This window comes from Austrofundulus limnaeus, unplaced genomic scaffold, assembly GCF_001266775.1.
Source record: "Austrofundulus limnaeus strain Quisiro unplaced genomic scaffold, Austrofundulus_limnaeus-1.0 Scaffold376, whole genome shotgun sequence".
NCBI classification, from domain to species: Eukaryota; Metazoa; Chordata; class Actinopteri; order Cyprinodontiformes; family Rivulidae; genus Austrofundulus; species Austrofundulus limnaeus.
Window position 1 is genome coordinate 465,844 of NW_013952778.1, and position 21,541 is coordinate 487,384.

Below are 21,541 nucleotides of genomic sequence, written 5' to 3' on the forward strand. Positions count from 1 at the left end.
AATATCTTGTTAGTGACAGTCAACCGTATGCGCATCCATCCATCCATCCATCCATCCATCCATCCATCCATCCATCCATCCATCCATCCATCCATCCATCCATCCATCCATCCATCCATCCATATTCTTTGCCTTTTTCTTTTCTGTGTCAAAAGTTGAGGGACATCACAAGTCCACCTCAAGGACAAATAGAAACAAACAACCATTCACTTCCTTACTGCACCTAGCATTCAGAGTTATTATTTAGCTTAATATGCATTTTTGTTCTGCAGGAGGAAACTGAAGTACAAGAAGAAAGCCCACACGTGCACGGGGAGAACATTTTCTATCCTTTTTATAATCACAGGGGTTCACTGGTGTCCATATGTTAATGTGAGAGGGGGGGGGGGGGTGAGGGACACCCTGGAAGCATGCATGGAGGGAACATACAAACTAGACTTTAGAAGGTCCCCTGTTGGGATTTGATCTGGCAATCTTCTTGCTGAGACGAAACAGGGAGTTTTTATCTTTTATCATTGCACAGAAAATGTTTTATTGTGAAAACATTTCTTTCTTAGAGCAGGAACATACATTCCCCTCCTCCACTTTGACTTCAAAACAAACGCTGAAACATAAWATGAGCCCAGCAGCGTTTCACTGATGTGCACATCTGGATTTATATGTAGGCCTACTGTAAACATGACTGTAAACACGCAGACTGTTTTACAAAAATCCACCACACGATGGCGCCAATTCTCCACCCCTGCCTTCAACGTCTCAAAGGAAGTGTGGGCCTCTCTTTGTGTTTCTAAGCTCCAGCACTCCTCCCTGCAGGGAGAAAGGTGCTGCATTAGCTGCATGTTTACTGGTTAAATACAGACTGGTCGAAGGGCTGTTTTTRCGGTGGTCTCGTCTTTATAAATGCATTTATCTGGTGTGCAAACTCCAGATGTGCAGGCCTTCTTCTTTCCTGGTTATTTAAAAAACATGACACAAATGTCTGTGGATATAGTCTCTCTGGCAGGTGGGTTGGAGAGTTTCCAAATGAACTCAGTGTGCCTCTGGTTAACATCTCCCTTTTTCTTCATCACCCTTCAGTTTCAGCACCCCCCCCCCACACCCCCTTTTTTATTTTATTTAATTTTTTTTCAGATGCTCAAGGTAAATTCTGAGAAATAAGCGGTGGAAGCCCATGAGTCACCAATCAAACACGCTCTTGGCACCCACCCCCATTCATTTTGTCTTGTGTTACATGTGTGCTAGCAGGCTTATCATTGACCTAATTGGCTGAATGTGTGTCTCAGAGTGTGTAGCTGCAGCAGAGTGTGCGGACGGGTTGATTATCTAATTAAAACGGGGCAGAAGGGGGTTGCCACTGTTGCTTCGGGGAGTGCGAGTGTTTGTCCTCCTCTGTTGTTGGACAGCCCTAGCAGCAGGCTGGAAGACCTCTGCCTGTCGTAATGCATCTCCGTCTCTCCAACCACAGTCACTCCACCACTGATGCCCACATCCGTCCTCCACGTCACACCGTCWCCATAGTAACCGTGCTGAGCACAGCATCCCCGAGCAGATGTCAAGGAGTGAAGACAGAAGTGAGAGTGGAACGAGACTGCAAAGCTATAGCTCTGTGTGTGAATGAAAGACTCACACAGTCAGCTTTAGACATTAAAACACAGCGCACAGCAATAATAAAGGGGTGTTTGTGGAAAGGTTATAAACAACGTATATCTTAACTTGTTAGCTTCTTTTTGGAGAAATAAGAGATGAATTTAGTGGATCAGATAACAGCTAATCAAAGTGTATTTGTGTCCTTGCAAAACAACTCAAATCTAAACCTTTTATCGATTTTACATCACATTCAGTACCACATTACATGATTATTATCGCCTGCTGTCAAAAATTAAAAAAAATKTTTTTCTCCATGTCTGTGTTTTTGTGTTCTGTTGTCTGTTGTGTTAGCAAAATATTTCATCAACCACTGAAGGAGTTGAACGAAACTCTCAGAACGTTATCATTAGATGTGCATCTGTCAAACCCATTCAGCACAACTAAGCAACCAGCTCCAACACAGTCAGTTTTAGAAGTATTAAGCTAAAATTTGGTGTGGTACAGGGGCGGTTCTAGGGGCGGGGCCACAGAGGCATTGGCCCCAYCTGAAATCTGATTGGTCCCCTGAAGTGCCCCTGTCCTTTCACTCACCTGTCCTTGCCCAAGAAAAATGATGGGGGCTGCAGTTCCACCTCCAACCACTAGTGGCACCAGTGAGTCAAATAAAGTCTACCATGAAGCAAGCTTACAGAAGTCTTTTCAATTTGAACAATCCAGCAGAAAAAAAGTATTTTCCTGACAACGATCGCTAGATTTTGTGTTTGAGAGTATTTTATTTAAGTGCAGTAAAAAAAAACGTAAAACTGATCAGGAAAATTTACTTTGCGAACTTTTACAAGTGTTTGAACGTGTGACTGATTAAATGTAAAAATCTTACAAAAACTGGGGATTTGTGTGGAAGGATGTTGAACAAATACTTGGCCCCTCTATGAATATTGTGGCCCCTTGATGGCCCCTTACATTGAAAAATCCTAGATCCGCCACTGGTGTGGTAGCTGAGAATCATCCTAAATTAATATGATTTTTCTGCTTAAAACTTTGGAATTATTGGTGTCGACCCTCCTCGTCTGGACAGATTTTAATGAAACTCGCAGAAAGTAATCAGTGGATGTTTATATGCAAGTGATAACTTTTTAAAGTCAACCCGATACAAGATGGCCACCACAGCTAGTTAACATTAACCAACATGAAAACAAATTTACCATTACTGAGCCAAACTTTGTGTTTCTCTCTATGATGGGCTCAACACACGAGACAGCAGTGTTAGTCATGCTCTCACGTTGCTTGTCTCCAAGAAATTTGATTGGTTCCTGGTATTAGTAACACTACAGTTTTGTTGGAATAACTTTGATGGTGAAGTCACAGTTGTGAATATATTTATACAGTAGTGTTCATGTGAACTAGTTTTAGAAATTGTAGTTGTTTTCAGACTACAGCAATCCATTTTTGTCTTGGTGTCACTCAGAATAGCCTTTAGCTCATGAGCCTGGTCTGAATTAAATTCTGTTTGATAACAGAAAGGACAAAAGCAGACTTTAATTTTTATTAACTGTACTTAAAAATATTCCATATTGAGCCAATAAAAAAGCTGTTTGGTTGGAATAATAAAAATACAATCAAGCTCAAATTTAGTGAATTGATCACTTAAAAATGAATCAAATCTTGCTGCTTAAATGTATTTTCTGGTCAGTTTTTACACTAATACRTAACCTTGAGGTGTGGGTGGAGCAGGAGGGACCATTAATATTTGGAAAACCTCATAGTGACTGACATATTTATGGCAAATAAATAAAAATAAAAACAAAAAAACCTTCTCAGTTCAGTTTTTATTAAGAAAATCATTTTGCAGTTTGGATTATTGTCATCTCTCTCTGTATATATATATTTATATATGCTAGTTTCCATTATTCAGCGGATGCATTAGCACAGTATATCTTAATAGGAAGACTATTGCTAGAATAAATATTTATACATTAGTCAAATCAAGAGAAAGAAGTCCCAACAAAACMACAACATAATAAATCAAGAGTCAATTACGAAAAGAAAAAAAATAAACAGATCTGCGAAAACCAAAGCCGTTCAGTGCTCAAGAAGAATTTCCTTAAAAAGTACAAAGATGATTCACAGTTTGTGTCCTTGTTCTCATGCTGCCTGGAACACCAATAGGGACCATGCATGAATGAAAGGCCAGAGCAACCAGATTGTACCAGACTACAGGATCCACAAAGTCTATAATTCTTCCACTTCCTGTCTGCACCAGCATCCTGCAAGGATCTGAGGCCGCCGGACCAGACTGTGGTAAAGGGTGAAGAGAGGTTAACAGAGTCAACGGGAGTGGTTTCCCTCCTTTTTGTTTGTCCCTCAGAAATGATTTTCCTCAGCTCCTCAGACAAGAAGCTCATCCGGTCAGGGCTGCACTTTGTCGTTGGTTGCTTAAAAAAAAGAAGAAGAAAGAAAAAAAAGGAGCCAGATAAACCAGGAAAACTCCAGATGTCACATGTCACTTTTAAGACTTCCCACAYTGCCTTTCAAAAACCACACAAATCATGCTGCCTGCGCTCTGAGCTGAGGTCATCTTCACCTACTTCTGATTAAAACTCTGTGAGCTGACGTGAGGAAATCCATGGAGGCTCAAACTGTCAAACAGTTCACTACATTTGTTATCCTGACAGAAGTAATCTGACACTGCAGATAAAATTAAACATACAGTCAAAAAGGATCAGTTGTATTCAAGGACGTTGACTTTTGTGATAAAATCTATTTTAAAGTATCTCCATAAAATGCAATAATAGTAATTTAACAATTCAATTAAACTATTTTGCCAAACAACTACATAATAACCTTGCTAGAAACGATCCACTCGTCTGACGCAGAACATTTGTTTCCATAGAACTCTCCTTCTGATCTCCCTTCTACCCTTTCCATCTCCTCGTCTGTTTTATATAAAAAAAAAATCCCAGAAGAATTTCTAATAAAGTTGAAATATATATCAAGTGGAGCATCTGCCGCACTTGTGAAAGTAAAACTGTTGGTCCTAACCTTGACACTCAGACATTAATTCTGAGTTTCATACTGCTGGACAGGACATGGTAAAACAACAACAACAACAACAAAAAAGAACCCTCCTCCTGTTTTTCCAGCTGAGATAAAAACTATTTATTAAACTCCAAATATTAAAAGCTAAGTTTTTACAGTTTTAATCCCCTAACTTTACATTTTCTGATCAGATGCTGTAACTGTACAAAAGAAAAGTTTCCAACCACAGAATTCTCCTCTCTGCTCTCATTTCTCTAAAATATAAAACTCTCTAAAAAGTATTTATAACTATCTATACTGAGATAGGAGCGGGTTTATTTTTAGTCTGTTCAATAAAACATCGTGTATAACTGGTGGAACGAGCAGGAAGAGAGATCAAGATGTCGGGGGGTAGTGAGGGCAGTTTTGTGAGATCACACAACAGTAAATCTTTAACAATAAAACTCATGAGTGAATGAATTTTACTGATAATGAACATGTGAATAACATACATGTTTATGATGGTATGAATAAATTATAGTTTGTTTTCCTGGTAAAACTGTCTTTTACCTCAAATTTTAGAATGTAAACAGGGATGAATGCTAATAAACTAATTTTGTATTAAAATGGAAACAAAGAGTTCAAAGTTAATAAATAAAAATATAATTGGGTTTTTATGTAGTCAAAAATAAGTTCAAAAAGTAAACAAAAGATTTTCAGCTGCAAAACACAAAACTAAAGTGACCATCTCCCATGTTTCTGTTTTTGTTAAGATTGCAGCTACATTTACACCCCTTTATGGTTTTTCTCTCATTTTGGTCAAAAACAATTTCAAGTTTTTGACTATTATTTCTTTGGTCCACTCACATCCTTCATCAGCACCAGGGACGGTGCAGCTGTCCCACAGCATGAATCCCTCTGTCCCTCTGACACGCCTTTCTGTGAGTTGTTGTTTTATGTATAGACCTAATCGTGTTGCCTATAAACAGACGGATTAAAGAAAAAATAATAATAAACAAATAAAAGATGAACTTCTTATTTAAAAGTGTGCTAGCAGTGTCACTTTGTAGGTGTCATTTTGTTTCTGTTCATTGATATAAAATGGAAACAATGGAGCACAGTTTGCTTGTTAATTCATTTTAAATGGTGCAGCTTGTTTTTTTATTTTTTACATTTTATACAGTAGTTATTCATTTTAAGCAGTGAAACTTTTCTCCAATGTTTGACTGTTTACTTTAGGTGGCACAGCTTCTCTCACTTTTAGAATGCCTCATGCAAAAACCGTTCGTACGCACAGATTTGTTCTTAAGTTGTGCGTACGAGTGATTTAGGAGAATTTGTGGCATTCACCAATGTTTTCGTATTCTACGATTTTTTTCAGATACGAACAAAATTCACGAGTGGTCCAGACCTGTCGTATATTTTATGTGCAGTCAGTCTGCTGTTATCCAGACGAGTTTTCTTCATTAATAACTTTATATTTTGTTAGTTTGAAGATATTTTGAGTTGAAAATAAATCACACTCCATAATTATGTTGACAATAGGCTATTCTGCTTGAATTAGAGTTATAATTTTAAATGTAATAATTTAGAATAACAATAAATTGTCCATCCATCCATTTTCTGCCGCTTAACTGGGATCGGGTCGCGGGGGCAGCAGCAGAGAGACCCAGACTTCCCTCTCCCCGGCGACACTTTCCAGCTCGTCCTGGGGGACTCTGAGACGTTCCCAGGCCAGAGGGGATACATAATCCCTCCAGCGAGTCCTGGATTTTCTCCAAAGTGCCAGACTTATTTTGAAAACATTTTAAAATGCTTATTTCAGAACGCAACTAAGACCACTAGAGACTGCGCGGGGGGGCATACGGTGCGCGACGGTGTGTCTTCTGAATAAATGAAAATGATTTAACACAGTTGTTTATACTTTTAGCAGCTCTTTTTATTCCACAGCTGACCTGCTAAAAATGACAGATTTTCTTTTCTGGATCTCTGACAGACGGACTTCAATCTCTGAACTCGTAAAGTTCTTCTTTTTAATTATCGCTGCCATTTTCATGAATGAACACTTCCTTGTATCTGAGGCAGGAAACACAGCCTTATAYGGTGTTTTTGGGGTGGTAATTATGCTAATCTCCTCTCGTGTGCACGAGCAGCTGAATACGAACAGGTGGAATTTACGCAGCTCATTTACACACTTTTCCTGAAGATAGAAGAGTTTGTTGAATCTAACGTGACATGTTCGTACGAACCCTTTGTATGAACAAAAGTAAGAGAAATTTAGGATAAGAATACGAACATGTTTTTGCATGAGGCCCATTGTTTTAGGCGGTGAAACCTTTCTAATGTTTACAGTAATTTCTAATCAGTTTTTTTTCTTCACTTTCTCATTTTGGAGAGAATCTGCCAGCTGACAGAGACATACAGGCCTGAGAAAATATATCCCACATAACAAACAGGCGTGTTTGTCAAATTGGCACAACATGGCAGGTGGTTTGTCGACCAGATGTGGGCCAGGTCTTGCAATGATGGCACTGTTTTTAAGATGGCATGCCACAACTGGCCTAGTTGTGGTTTGGTTTATGTGCTGGCCCAGATCTGGCCCACCTCTGACAAATCAAATCTGGGCCACCAAAGGGCCGTTATTCTTTGTTGTATCATAGTGCATTGTGTGGGCCAGAGCTGGGCCAGATAATTTTTCTATGTGGGCAATTGTGTAAAAACAACCCTAGAATTTAAAAGTAAGCTATAATCTGGACTTTTCCCAGGAAAAAAAATGCTTTTTTTGGGCAGCTCTTGCAGAGGATTAATTAACAAAACCAATGACTAACATAGCTGTTCTCACAGCTATGTTACAAAACTGACCTATTTACATGTGTTTCCGGAGATGATCTAAGTGTTAATATTTCAGGCGTGACAACACTTCAGAATAGGWTTATGCGTACTGTATGTGTGCATGAGCTGCTCAGGATGACTCATGCAGAATGAGTAGGCTTCCTCTATATGATGCAAAGGAAAGATTTAAACATCTAACAGCAACAACAAACAATGCACAGGCATGGACGTGATTCATGCAGGCCAACAAGAGGAAAAACAAAAACAAAAGGTGACTGAACACACACACAAACACACACAATGAGACGGTGCAAATGAGATGAGACAAGCTATGGGGTGGGGGTGGGGGGTGGGGGCAGAGGTTTCTGTCCTGATTCTTGCTAGACTCACACGGTCCACAGACTTTGTTCTGAGCTCCACACGCATCTCCTCACAAGCTCATCTGAATCACCCACAGGCAGCAGCTCGCCATTTGAATTTCACATTTTCACACTACGTCTATTAATAGCCCAACTCCCTCCCTCTCTTCGTCTTGTGCTGCTCTCGCCTGCTGCCTCATTGTGTTTTTACCCCCCCACCCCCTCGCTCTAGTCTCTGTTGTATCATATTCCATGCAGGGACGTGAACAATGACAGTCTCCTGCCTGTTAACGTCAGCAGAAAAACAGATTGCACAAACATGCGCACGCAATCTGGCATTTGCGTAAAGCAGCCAGACGTGTCGAGGCTGATATTTATGCAGCGTGTGAACCGCTGCCTGAAGATTAAATCAGAACAGAGCTGAGGCTTGAAATGATAATAGATTTGTTTTTTGTTTGTTTGTTTTTTAGATGGAAAGCTTCAAATGGGCCACATGTTGCTGTAGGTTTTACCCCATTTATCTGGCATCAAATCAAAGCTACTGAAAACATGTTTAAATCATATCTGTTACATAAAAAAGTATTAAAGTCCATTAGAGCATCCCTGGCCTCTAACATGTAAAGGGTTAGCTTACAATGTCAATTTTGGAGTTTAGGAGGACCTCACGTTAGTGCAAAGTACAACACAGCAATAACAACAAATTCATTCAAAAACAAAGAAATCAACAGCCAGAGAGGCAAACCTTTAGTTACATATTCACATTTTGCAAGTATTACCTAACACATAGATATGAAGGGTGAAAAAAACCTGTGAGGATTTAAAACAAAATTGTTTGAGTATCATCACTAAGCTGTGTGTTAAAACGTCCACGTTTCAGTGGGGGACAGGGTTACTTTATGTGGGTAACATCTTACTTGAAGCACTTCTGGTCTTTTGATTGAACGAGCACATGTTTATTTACAGGCAAACCGCACAGCTGGGATATTTTAATGGGCGTAAATGATGCATGTGGGTCATCTTACATGATGCTGATTGATAAGTCTTCAAGTAAAATGTGACCCTTAAAGTGCCTGGTTGTTGATCCTGCTGGACCCAGGGGAGGAAACCGTTGAGGACAGTGGCTGTGATCCCCCCCACACACCCCTCCTTCCACCACCACTATAAAACTAAAAGGGCTCGTCGTCTTTGGATTATAAACAAGCGGGATTATCCTCCGTACACATATTTTTTTGAAACCACCTGAGAAATGGAGAAGAGTGGATAAATAATCTGAAACTTCTCTGCCTCTCACACAGCAGTTCCCTGTGGTTCAGCAGGATCACAACTTTATTGTGCCACGTATTGGACAAAAAAACACGAAAACTATTGTTCCTCCGTGCTCAGGAGTGGTGAATATCTTTAAGATGGAATTGAGGAGAAAAAAAAACACAAATAAAAACAAGAAACGTAAAGAATGCACAGACAGATATGTTGGTAAAAAGTATTGTGCTTTTGGCTCTTCTGTGTACAATAAGAGCTCCTGCATGGATAATCTGTGTATTTATATGCACTTTGGGCTCGCAGCAGAGCTATTCCATAAAGATATTTAATATAACGCAGGTAAAAACACCACAACCTAAACCTGTGAGTATGATATAAAGTGCAATGTGAGGGCATTTAGGCTGAGTGAGCCTCAATGGTCTCTGTGTGTTTTCTCTTTTGTGACACTTGCACAAATGCTTTGTGTGTTTATGTGTGTGCCCTGTTCTGTGTATGATCCGTTAGCAAACCAGTTTACCTAGATTTCCTCTGTGTGCTTTGAAATTAAGGATAATTTTTTAAAATTTTTTTTGCCACTTGACATGAATTCAAAGAGCATTACAAAACAATAAAACACTAGAAACAAACAAAAAAAAAAAAAGAAAAGAAAAAGGCGTAAAAAGAAACCCTCAGATGAAAAGTGCCAAAGCGAGTTGAAATTCCTTGGATCGAAACGCCATCCCCGTTCCTACTCCAGCCCTACAGAGGGTTATTTCATCCTCGCAGATAAGGCCAACTTGATTTTTCCGTGAGTTTCCTTTTCATTCAGAATTATTCTACACATGAAGAGAGTCTTAAAAGGATTGCTGCGTCCTGTCAGTGTACTGAGAAACACCTCCACGTTTTGAGGGTCCACGGACCAGTTTTTCCACAGAAATGACAGCATGATTAATGTAAAGTCGGCTCTTTTTTAAAATGAGATTTCATCCTCGGAGCCACGAAGTCCACTTTGATTGCTGAGACTAGTTGGGGCTGAACATATTTAAGCTAGAAGGTGTATATTTACATACAACCTGTGTGTATTTACATCAGAGTCCTCCATCGATGCGGTGGGTCGTATGTTCTGCTAAGTGCTGCTCATGCCTCAGACGCACGAGTCCCAACTTTTAGAGGACCGATGGGCGGGCTTGACTAATTTGGTTGGATTTGTCACGTCTACATTACGTTTCCTAGAGGTGTTATAGAGGGGCTGCAGAGGATGAGGATGGTGGGATGTCGGTGAGGATTTTCAGGGGTGAGCGGAGAAGCACAGATGCAAGAGTAAGAGGAGATTTTGGAGATCGTATTGTAAAAGTACAGCTGCAGTCTGAGATCTGTGATCCGCCTCCCTCTCACCTCCACCCACACAGCTTTCTGTCCTTCCAGCCAAATATTTGCTTTTATCTGCATCTGTTTGTGAATGAGCGACCCAAACAAAGGGGGACGTGGATGATGAGATTCTAGTTGACATATCCCGATCGTTTTTACTCAGACGGATCCATTTTTCAGTTGTCTTGTCTTCTTTTGCCCTCCTGATCGGTGTTTCCTCCCCCACCCTTTCCTTCCCTCCCCCCGTCCTTCTCCTTTAGGGTCTACATCACACTGCATTTGCCCTTCAGTCTCTCAGYGCGGGACTGCTTCCCGGAGCGCTTGCCGTCAATGTTGAGGCTCATGTTTCTCTTCTTGTCCAGGTTGAGGAGCTCCTGAAAGAGCTCCGTCACGTTGTGGTTGGTCTTGGCCGACGTCTCCATGAAGGCGCACTTCCACTGGTTGGCCTGGGCCTCCCCGTCCTTGGTCTCCACCTCCCGGTGGGTTTCGTCACTCTTGTTTCCCACCAGCATGATGGGGATGGACTCCACGTTGCCTTTTATGGCCAGAATCTGAAGAGGGCAGGGAAAGCAATAAGAGAAGTTGCTAATTTTGTTAAATAAAGGTGAAGAAATTTATTAGTTAGTTAGATACTGATTTGAAGCACCACACCATTTGTCTTAGTTTCCTTTTTAAGGCTTGACTTTTATGATCTATTGTTATGTCTTGATTAAAATAGGTTTAGTTACATGCCCGAAGCACCTTGACAACACATAATGAACCGTTAAAGGGGACCTGTTATGCAAAATCCACTTTTTAAAGGTTTTTTTTTTTTTACTAAACTTTGGGTATGTACTTCTTAAAAAACAGTCCTAGAACCAAAAAAAATGCACCCAGGGGCATTTTTACTGTAAGTAAATGTATTTTTAATGTGTATTAATGACAAGTTTTATACTTCCGTCATTTTGTGATGTCTCAAGCCGTACGACAACCCACCGGAACCTGCGTTCAGCCCCTTACCTAGCAACCCCCGGGTGAGGCTCCACCTCCTCAGTATAAAGATCCATCATGGTTGCTGTGCAATGCACAGCTCATTTCACAACAAGCCTCCAATAGGGCAATGGGTAGAGCGTTGGACCAAAGAGTGGGAGACCAGCGTTTGAGACTGGCATGGACGCAATTTAATTATTTATTTATTTTCGTTCGTTATGAACACGTTTTCTCATGTGCCTCTATTGTTTAGCTTATTAAAGCCTTGTTAAAGCCTATTTGTTCTAGTTTCTGAGGTATTTTGACCGCTGCTGCTCCCTGCTCTGGTAACAGAGCGCAGAGCAGAGGAGGGGGAGGGAAAAAAAAGAAGCTGCGACCGACTCTGCCTCTGGGTCTCATATGGTTGTACAACGGAGCTTCTGCTATTATTAGCCATGCTAACGTAAACACTGGCTTTGGAGGGCGGAGTTAATGTCAACAGATTTTTGGAGGGCGTTACCAACAGAGCTCATTAACATAAACAGCTCTTCTGAACAGAGAAGAGCAGGCAGAACTAGAAAATGGGAAATTTTATTATCTGAGAATTATTTTGTGCATTMWAYWRAATGAACATGGTCTGGATAGCCCACAGACATCCCATAAAAATTTCTAGGACCCATAATTGGTCTCTTTTAATAAAAACATTAGGTGAGCATTGCTGTTCAGAGTGCCTGTGATTTCAACCGTAGGCCTGTAGTGGGCGTTCCAGGTACTGAAGATCCCTGTATGTATAGACCAGAACTTACGGTTTTGGACAGCACTGCTTTGCTTGCTTCAGCCGTAAGCAATAAAAGCTTAGCTCAGAACCAGATCTGGGGTTGTATGGTTCCATTCCCTTCACGTTTTAATCTAATTAACATTCCTGTGCTTTCATCACGATTTCAGTTAAAGAACACAAAATTTTCTTACAAAGGTTTACTTGAAAATTTAACTGCAGTTAAGGCAAATGCATCTTTATTCTTGAAAACAGTCAAAGCTAGACTTTAATCTAATAAAAATGTTAAACTTTGGATGGTAGCTCTGAAAAGTCAACATCTTGACAATGTTTGCTTGCAAACAGAGTTAAAATGAGGTGTGTGAGGTTTCTTCAATTTAAAACTAAATTTGTTTCCAAATCTTTACTATTTAACCACATACTAATTTATTTATCATCTTGCACCAAAAGTAACTTAGAAAATACAAAAAAAAAGGCTGCTATTTGGTCATCTTTACTAATTTTGACCTATAATTTGGAGAAGTAGTAGCTGAGTCATCCCCAAATTTTACTCCAAGAAGCTTCTGAGTAATCTATAATCTGTTTTTAGAACGTTACTATTAACTATTTATTATTAGTCAACTCTGCCTGTCAGTTAGCAAAATATTGTTAACAGTAAATGTTAGCAATATAACCCTAACATTAGCCCAGACGCTATCACCATATATATGTATAGCTCAGCGCTACACATTCTCCTCTCATCACTGAGGTCCTCCATCCACATGACAGAGAGGGGAACACAAAAATGACTCAGCCTGCAACTGAAAATATGGATGGAGGACCTCAGTTTAGCTTGTTTGTCGTGCTAGCACCAAGCTAATACAAATAAAGCAATATAGCGTTGGTGCTAGCGCAAAGGCTAACAGGCTAAGTTGAGGTTCTTCTTCCATGAAGCAGCTCTGTTGTCCTCCATCCATATTTTCAGTTCCAGGCTGAGTCATTTCTACCTTCTCCTCTCTGTCAACGCTCTCTGGTTTCATTTAAAAGAGTCGATCATCAGATATTGTCCAAGATTAACCTTCAGGGTGGATATAGCTCGCTCACACCGAGGACCTATCCATGTCATTATTTACCCAGAATGCTTTGCGTGTAAATAAAATGGCTCCGTCCGTGTTAAAATATATTTTTAAAAATTTACAAAACTAAACCCTACAGTATTATTACAGTCTTTACTTTACAGTTAAAATAAATGTTTATCAAATAAAGTCTAATGTTACAACTAATCATGGATCCCTTTAAAGAGACAGAGGCCATTTTCAAAGCATTTAGATAGACTATCATGCGGTCAAATTTATTTTTGATTTATGCAGTGTTTTGATAACAACCGAAAGTAACATAGTCACTTTATTGTGGTGTGAAATTAAACTATGTGCCTGGACAATACATAATACCCCACCTGTAAAATTTAATGTTGGTAGATGAGAGTCTATCTTAACACAAACTCTGAGAGCAAACATATTTCACAAGATCTTCACTAACAAGGTTTTACCAAAACTGCCTGTGTTCTGATCATAGAATGATGAATCTAGTTTAAAATGTTCACAAAATCCAGTGGGTGACACTGTATGCAACTTTTCAAGGACTGCTGGGTCTTTAACTGAGTTAACTCCCACCTGTTGATAAATGGGCTTGAGCTCCTCCAGGGACTGCTTGCTTGTGATGGAGTAGACCAGGATGAAGGCGTGGCCCTTGGAGATGGACAGACGCTGCATGGCCGGGAACTGGTGACTGCCCGTCGTGTCTGTGATCTGCAGCGTGCACACGCTCTTGTCACAGCTGATCACCTGTCGGTAGGTGTCCTCCACCGTGGGGATGTAGGTGTCCCTGAAGGTGCCCTTAACGAAGCGCAGAACCAGGGAGCTCTTCCCCACTCCTCCAGCCCCGAACACCACCACGCGGTAGTCGTTGCTCTGCTCCGGCATTCCGGCCCCTCAGTTTTGAGACAGTGTTACACCTGGAATATAGAAACGTGACAGTTCTGATGAGAGGAGAGTCAAGTTCACGCAAGCATTAGCTTCTCTTTACTGGTTACATGTCAAATTCAGAATAGAATTAGAATCTTACTTCTAACATAGAAATTTCTTAGCAATCAAGCTCCATCTGATATATTAAAAGATCTTGTTGTTCCACATTTTCCTAAAGAAAACCATTTCTCTCACACTGCAGGTTTACTTGTAATTCCTAGAGTTTAGGCAAATGGGAGAGCTAGCTGCAATCTGCTGGCTTTCTCAGATGAACAACTTTTTAGTTGGCATTTCTAAAATGTGGTAATGGAATGTACTGTTTTTATATTGGGTTATACTAGTTGATATTCTGCATTCACATTGATGTTTTCTAGAGTTTTTTTAAATTTTCCAAATTTCTTTTTGCAATCTAACTAATTCAGCATTCGTTGCAGTATTTAGTCATTCATATATTAGCTCATTCAGAAAAAGAGTATTTGATTTTACTTTTGTGTGACTTTTATATTTTTAAATAATATTTTCTCAATAAAAATACAGTACACAAACCTACATACATACATACTGTATGTTCCTTCAAAAACATGATTCTTAAATTTACTTCAGCAAACTGGTTCTATTTTTGTCTTCTTATGCTTTTTATAGTTTTAAAATTATCTGCCAATCTGCTACAACTGTTAGTGTTGAACTATTAGCTTTTAGCTAGGGTTTTTTTTTTTTAACTTTTTTTTTACTTTTAGCTTTAAGCTAACATTTAGCTCCTTTTAAGTTTTGGCCAGTTGTTTTGTACTTTTAGCTTTTAATTACTCAGAAATTTGCAACATATCACTTTAGTAAGTGTGTTGCTTTTAGCTTGCATTTTGCCTTTTTTTTGGCTAGGGGTCTACTTATTTCTTAAACAACTCAGGTTTAGCTTCCTTACCATTTACATTTTGCAAAATGCAGTTGGTCTAATCTTCGTGTTTAGTGCCATCAGATGGCTTTTGTTTTGTTTTGGACCCACATCAGTAAACACAATTGATGTAGAATTGAATTGTGGGGTAAACAGGTTGAGGGAAAACATTAAAGCTTACAAAGCAAAAGAAGGAACAGAGAAGCTGAACTCACCCTCAGGCCGCTGGGTTTTTAATAATTTTATCAGTCAGATTATGAGCCAGAGCACAAATTAGAAGGAATGAGTTTGGTGAGCCTCCATGTATTTTTGCCTGACGCAGACATTTTTAAAATCAATGTACTTTACAGTGTTCCAGTCTCTCAGGGTCATCCTCCGAACATTCCTGCAGTTCATCATTTATTAACTAAAGAAAACCTTGAAGGAGACAAACAAAAGCTCAGGAGAATAATCTTCACTTGTGCCGAGGTCACAAAACCGTGAAAAATAGCACAATCCAATTTATAAAACCTTTGGAAGGGAGTCACAACTTAAAAACATTAAGCTTTTATAAAAATAATATCCAATATCACTTTGTTGTACTTTCACTCTGATTTGATCCACTCAGCTAAAAAAGAAAGAAAGAAAAAAGAAAAAAGTTTAAAAGTATTGGCTTTAAGCCATTTTTTAGATCAAGATATTTCTGAATTATTTGAAGGAAACACCACAAAAAGATGGGATAAAAGAATCTTTGAAGCTGATTATGTCTTTAAGATCTGGTTTGAAACAAAATAGAAAGTTTGAGTCAAAATCCAACTCAATACAAGGAATGCATATCGCCTGACAACTTGTCCAGTGACAATTTTTTTTTAATTAAAATTTGTTCTTTGGTTAAATTTTGCTAAATGAATCTGCCCTGACAAACTAGTTATTGACACTTGTTTTTTAATAAAGAAGGAAAAGAAAGAGAAAAAAGTTAAATGTAATGGGAAAGAGTGAAAGAGAGATTAGAAGATATGTGAAATATATATCGAGAAAACACAAGACAACACACCCGACATATAGGGGTGCAACGATACAAAAAATTCACGGTTCGGTTTGGTTCATATTTTAGTCTCACGGTTCGATATTTTTTCGATACAAAAAAAGAGAAATTTCCATGCCCCCTTTAACTTGTAATTTATTAATATTAATTATAAACATTTGTTTAACCTCAAAAGTTGTGAGGATTTCACAGTCACATCCCTGATTGGTTCTGGCAGCTAACAGGCAGCAGCTGGTGGCAATCTCCTTGATGAGCCACTGGGCTTTATAAGGCTTCCTCTGAGGACACAACGACGCTGGAACATATCATACACTTGGGTATGGTTCTGAGCCACCTCTAGAGTTCATTTCTCTGAGTTAAACTAATGTGTGTTTCTCTTGTGATCTTCTCCAGTTGGACCCTTTGTGGATTTTACCCCTCGTGGATTTTTACTGTGTGCTCCTCTGCTCATACGCCTGCCTGCCTGCCTACCTCAAATGCTGACCATCTCCTCCAAGAGCCTAAACAATCATCATCTGTAAATACTCACCTGACTCATCGTGCACTCCTGGACTTCCCTCTCCTCCACTCCTCGTGTTCTTCTCCAAACCGTAAGCTACAAAACAAACATCAAGATAAATCTTATTCTCAAGCTACTCAACCTGCAACTAATTCAACTCCTTCCTGTCATCAACAGTGAAACCCTGGACCTACCCTTTTCCCCTCCACTTGTAAATAAACATTCACTATTTTGTATTTCTGGTCTCCTGAGTCTGATTACTTTCTGGTTGCACATTCTTGACAATTTGTTAAACCCTGATAAAAGTGCAGTTTTTAAATTGAATGTTGCTGAAACAGCAAGTTTCTCAGTGGATCAAATGTTCATAATTAATATAAATAAATTACAAGTTAAAAGGGGCATGGAAATTTCTCTTTTTTTGTATCGAAAAAATATCAAACCGTGAGACTAAAGTATCGAACCGAACCGTGAATTTCCTGTATCGTTGCAGCCCTAATATATACCCATAACATACCCATACCTACATACATATACACACATATATATACATATACACATATGCATTTATATCTATACATACACATATTCACATACCATTCAATCAGTGTCCGAACAGAAAACCCAGGATGTAAACACCTGTTTGTGTGCGGTTGTGAGCATGCATGAATACACAAGATCTTCTCCAATGGAATGTTTCAAAGTGACTGTGGAGGACCACAGACACGACCCGTAAAGCCCAAAGCTGACATAAGGGAGACCAGCGCCAAAGACCCCGAGAGAGACCCCAAGCGCAGAGCCCCCAGAGACACCTGTGCCGGAGAGATGCCCACCCACCCCACAAAGGGGACCACAGGAGAGAACCGGGAGAGCCCCACCTGTGACCACACACAGTAACTCCTGGGGCCAGCAGTGACGAGCTCACAGGCCCCGCCGGTACCCACCACACCAGAGCAGATCTAGGCATGGACACAGAGGCCCGGGCCCCCAGGGTGCACCCCCTCCCCCGACAGGGCCAGAGGGACCCAAGCCCCACCGGGCCGAGCCGGCACATGCCCAAGCACCCAGCCCCAGACAACGAGAACCACCAGCGTGCCGGCGGGCAAAGGCACAACCCACCAGAGGACAGCACAGCAGGGGAGCAATGGGCCCTCAAATGATCATGAAGAAGGGGCCGCCCAAGTCCCAGCCTGACAAAAATACAAGCATACACAAACCCAATCACACAGTCCCACCCTCATTCTCTCAGCCACTCATTCCAGACACACAGGATGGTCGCCACAATCCACATACATCCTCTATACCCCCCAGGTCCAGGATATGCACCAGCCCCCTATAGAGGGCAGCTCACATCCGAACCCAGGAGGTAGACCCCCTCAATCTGGGTGGAGAGGAGCAGGCAGCCAAGTCTTGGCCCGAGCCGCACCAGGTTGACTGGCCAGTCCCCCGCCCCAGCAAAGCCACGCCCCGGACCACCCCCACACACCACCAGCGGCCAAGCGCTCACCCCCAACCGACCACCCCTTGGACTCCAGCAGCCACCCCAGCCAGCAGGCCGACCACAGCAACCAGGAGCCAGACCCCGGGAGCCCGAACACCCCCAGGGAAGCCGGAGTGCCAGCCACACCCCCGGCACCCCTCCAAGCCCCAAGCCCACCTGCAGCCCAGGCCCCACGAGACGGTCTGCCCCTCCTCTGGACCCCATCCCCAGAGGGCCAACGAGGAACGGGGGAGTGAAAAAAGACCCCAACACACACACCCAACCTCAGATGTGCTGTTGGTGTGTGTTGTTCTATGCAATTATGCATTATAGTTAGTTATAGTTAGTTATAGTTATAGTTAGTTAAAGTTGTAGTTAGTTATAATTACAGTTAGTTATAATTACAGTTAGTTATAGTTATAGTTAGTTAAAGTTGTAGTTAGTTATAATTACAGTTAGTTATAGTTATAGTTAGTTATAGTTATAGTTAGTTATTGCCGCTTCTGAAAGGTAAAACTCAGGCAAAAATGCTTTTAACCTAAGTTTGTGTGTCTGTTAGCAAAATACTGAATGTCATGACTCGCTGGAGGGATTTCCACTGAAATCAAAGAGGACTCATTAGAAATAAAGCTAACTGATTTCATTTGAGAGTCAGTGTGGTTCAAGATGGATGCCAAGCCAATTGACCCAAAACACAAAAGTAGCTTAAACTTTGTGAATTTCACAGATACTGGTTTAGGAATGCTAGGCCTTTATTTGAACCAATGTAACACAAATACATACATACATTAAAGCACACAGGATTTCTACAGTAAGGATTTAAAAATAAGAGCATTAACCTGCCTGCTGTTGGAGTGTGTGGTTCTTTGTGTCTGACCTGCTCCCTGAGCTCCTGCCTGCTGTTTCCCTCTTTGTCTCCTCTGCTCTTCCTCCCCGGGTCACTGTGCTGTCAGATCAATAAACTAAAGCTTCTGTGGTTTTAATCAATGGATTGTGTCTCTCCAGGTGCTGACAGTCTGTCTCTTGGAACCTTTTCTTTAATTATTATTTATTTTGGCCGTTGATTTTAGCTTCTGCCCATCAAAAACCTTACTCTGCCCGCCCCCCCGCCCCTTCTTCCACCTGAGCTGTTCACTCTCTCTCTCTCTCTCTCTCTCTCTCTCTCTCTCTCTCTCTCTCTCTCTCTCTCCTGCACACACAGGTGACACACATACTGCCCTTCCACTCCGTCACTGTTTGTCCTTGACACCAGGGTTTTAAGATTAATGACCCTTCTCCACAACGTAAGCTATCTCTCCACATTTTGTCTCCTCTTTTTGTGCTTTACTATCGCCCAACACTGATGGCGAATGCGGCAAAATAATAGTTTTTTTTGCCCATGTCTTTGATTGATTGAGATGACTTGTGCTGCTGCCAAAATATTTCATTAACTTCCAGAAAGTTATCATCATCGGTTTGATTTCTACAACTGAATGCATTTTGGAGTCACCTCCTTTCAAGATGGCCGCCACAGCCAACTGATCCTAGTAAACACAGGTGGCTGTAACTCTGGCAGTTTTGAAAATATATTGGCTGTGTCCATATTCAGGGGCTGCATCCTTCGAAGGATCCGGACCACTCAGTCAACATAAGACTGGGTTCTTTGTCGATCACAAAGACTGTAAGGAAGTGGCTGCAAATATGGACAATCTAGCCTTCAGCTTTTGTCCCAGCATTACCCCCAGCATATGTCCTGTCGCATATAGCCACCATGACAATGCTAAACAAAAGATAGAGATTAGCAAAATATTTACGTAGCTAAGCGGCAAATGAAAAACTAAGGGTGCCACCATACGAGCTCATTTACAATGATTTCTGACAAGAATAACATTAAAAAGACATGTCCATGTGAATGATAAAAGCCTGACAACACAACCGCTTCAAACTTTCTGATGGATGGATTTTAATGAAACTCTCAAAAAAAATCATTATGAATTTTACATCAATTACCCAACCAGCCAAAATGATTGCCACAGTCTACACAAGAGGGGTTATAAATTTGTGAGTTTTACAAATATTAAGCTATGACTGGGTGGTATAGTGACTAAGAGTCAGCCCCAACACACATTCTGAGCATTAAGTAATCGGTATGACAGGATCCCAGGAGACACAACAAAATGAAATTTTCCAAATTTAACAAAAATAGATTTTGATGTGACATCAGGTGTTTGTGTTACAAGTCTCTCTTGCAAATGAGAGGAGATGAGTTATCTAAATAACAGTAAAGAAAAAATTAATGAATGGCAGCGGGCTATGTGCATTCTACATATATATTAGGGGTGCAGCAATACATGTACCCGTATCGAACCGTATCGAACAGTGCTGTATCGAAGAATACAGATTAAAAAAATTTACTTTATCAACTTGTCTTCTGAAGATGCTCAGTGTTAAAGGATCAGTGGATCTGTGTTCGACTTCTCCACCTAGGCTGCATTTTTGAGTGCAGATCCACTGAGAAACTTGCTGTTTCAGCAATATTTAATTTAAAAACTGTACGGTTAAACAAATGTTCACAATTAATATACTGTAAATAAATTACAAGTTAACAAGGGTATGGAAATTTTGCTTTTTTGTATTGAAAAAATATTGAACCATGAATTTCCTGTGTCGTTGAACCCCTTAAAAGCCTGAATTTTGCCTGAAACTCTCAGACTGAAGAAGTCTCTTGGAGGAGAGACGAAACGTTTCATTAGAGAAGAACCCATCCAGAAGACCTATACAACTTTTTTTTGACACACAGAAACATTTCCAGTATGCTTCTGTCAGTTCGCACATTTATTCTCCTGAAGCTTTGCGTCATCTTGTCTATAAAACCTTAAAACTACTGGACAGTCACAAACATACAGACTCACCAGATGCCCCGGTTTTTTTTCACACACTCTTGCACAGCTGAATAGAGAACCATTCGCCAATTCCTGATTAATTTGTTTGTCCGTTTACTCAAACACATGAAAAATTCAATTAATTTTGTAAAGTGGAACAATGCTGGGCCTAATCAAAATAAATGAATTCACAAACCCGTATCATTGGTATTTATTACAAAAACACATTTCTTCATTTGCTTTCATGCATTGGAAATATCCACTGGCTGACCTGTTCTCATACTAATTTAAGCTCGGCTTAGTTGTGCTGGTGTATTATATACAAGGAAAAATACTTCAGCTTTGATGCTACATATAGAAAAGTCCTGTTATCCTCAGGTCAAAAGTAGGGCAATACAGTATGTATAATTGAACATTATGGTTTATGGGTTATGTTTTAGGTGATCTATTATCTTATTTTTAGCATTTCATGATAAATGAGTTTAAGCATAAACACAGGTCTTCTAGGTTGTTTTGTGATTTTTTAAATTCATTTGTTTATTTCATTAAAACATTTCACACAACAAAACAATACAAATAAAATAAAATGAAAGGCAGCAGAAGAAGAATGAAAATTCTTACGATATCTGCTCCTTTTAAAAAAATATTTCAACAAAGATAAACCA

The 21,541-nt window shown here is 40.2% G+C and overlaps 1 protein-coding gene across 1 annotated transcript; it reads right to left on the reverse strand.

Moving 5' to 3' along the window:
* Positions 1 to 8,522: 8,522 nt before the first annotated feature.
* On the reverse strand, positions 8,523 to 16,840 carry diras1b (DIRAS family, GTP-binding RAS-like 1b; the record flags this gene model as incomplete). Its single annotated transcript, XM_014023563.1, is given in 3 exon segments — positions 8,523 to 10,951; positions 13,776 to 14,116; positions 16,569 to 16,840. Coding segments are annotated over 2 exon segments (597 nt in total). The 3' UTR covers positions 8,523 to 10,663.
* Between the last annotated feature and the right edge of the window lie 4,701 nt (positions 16,841 to 21,541).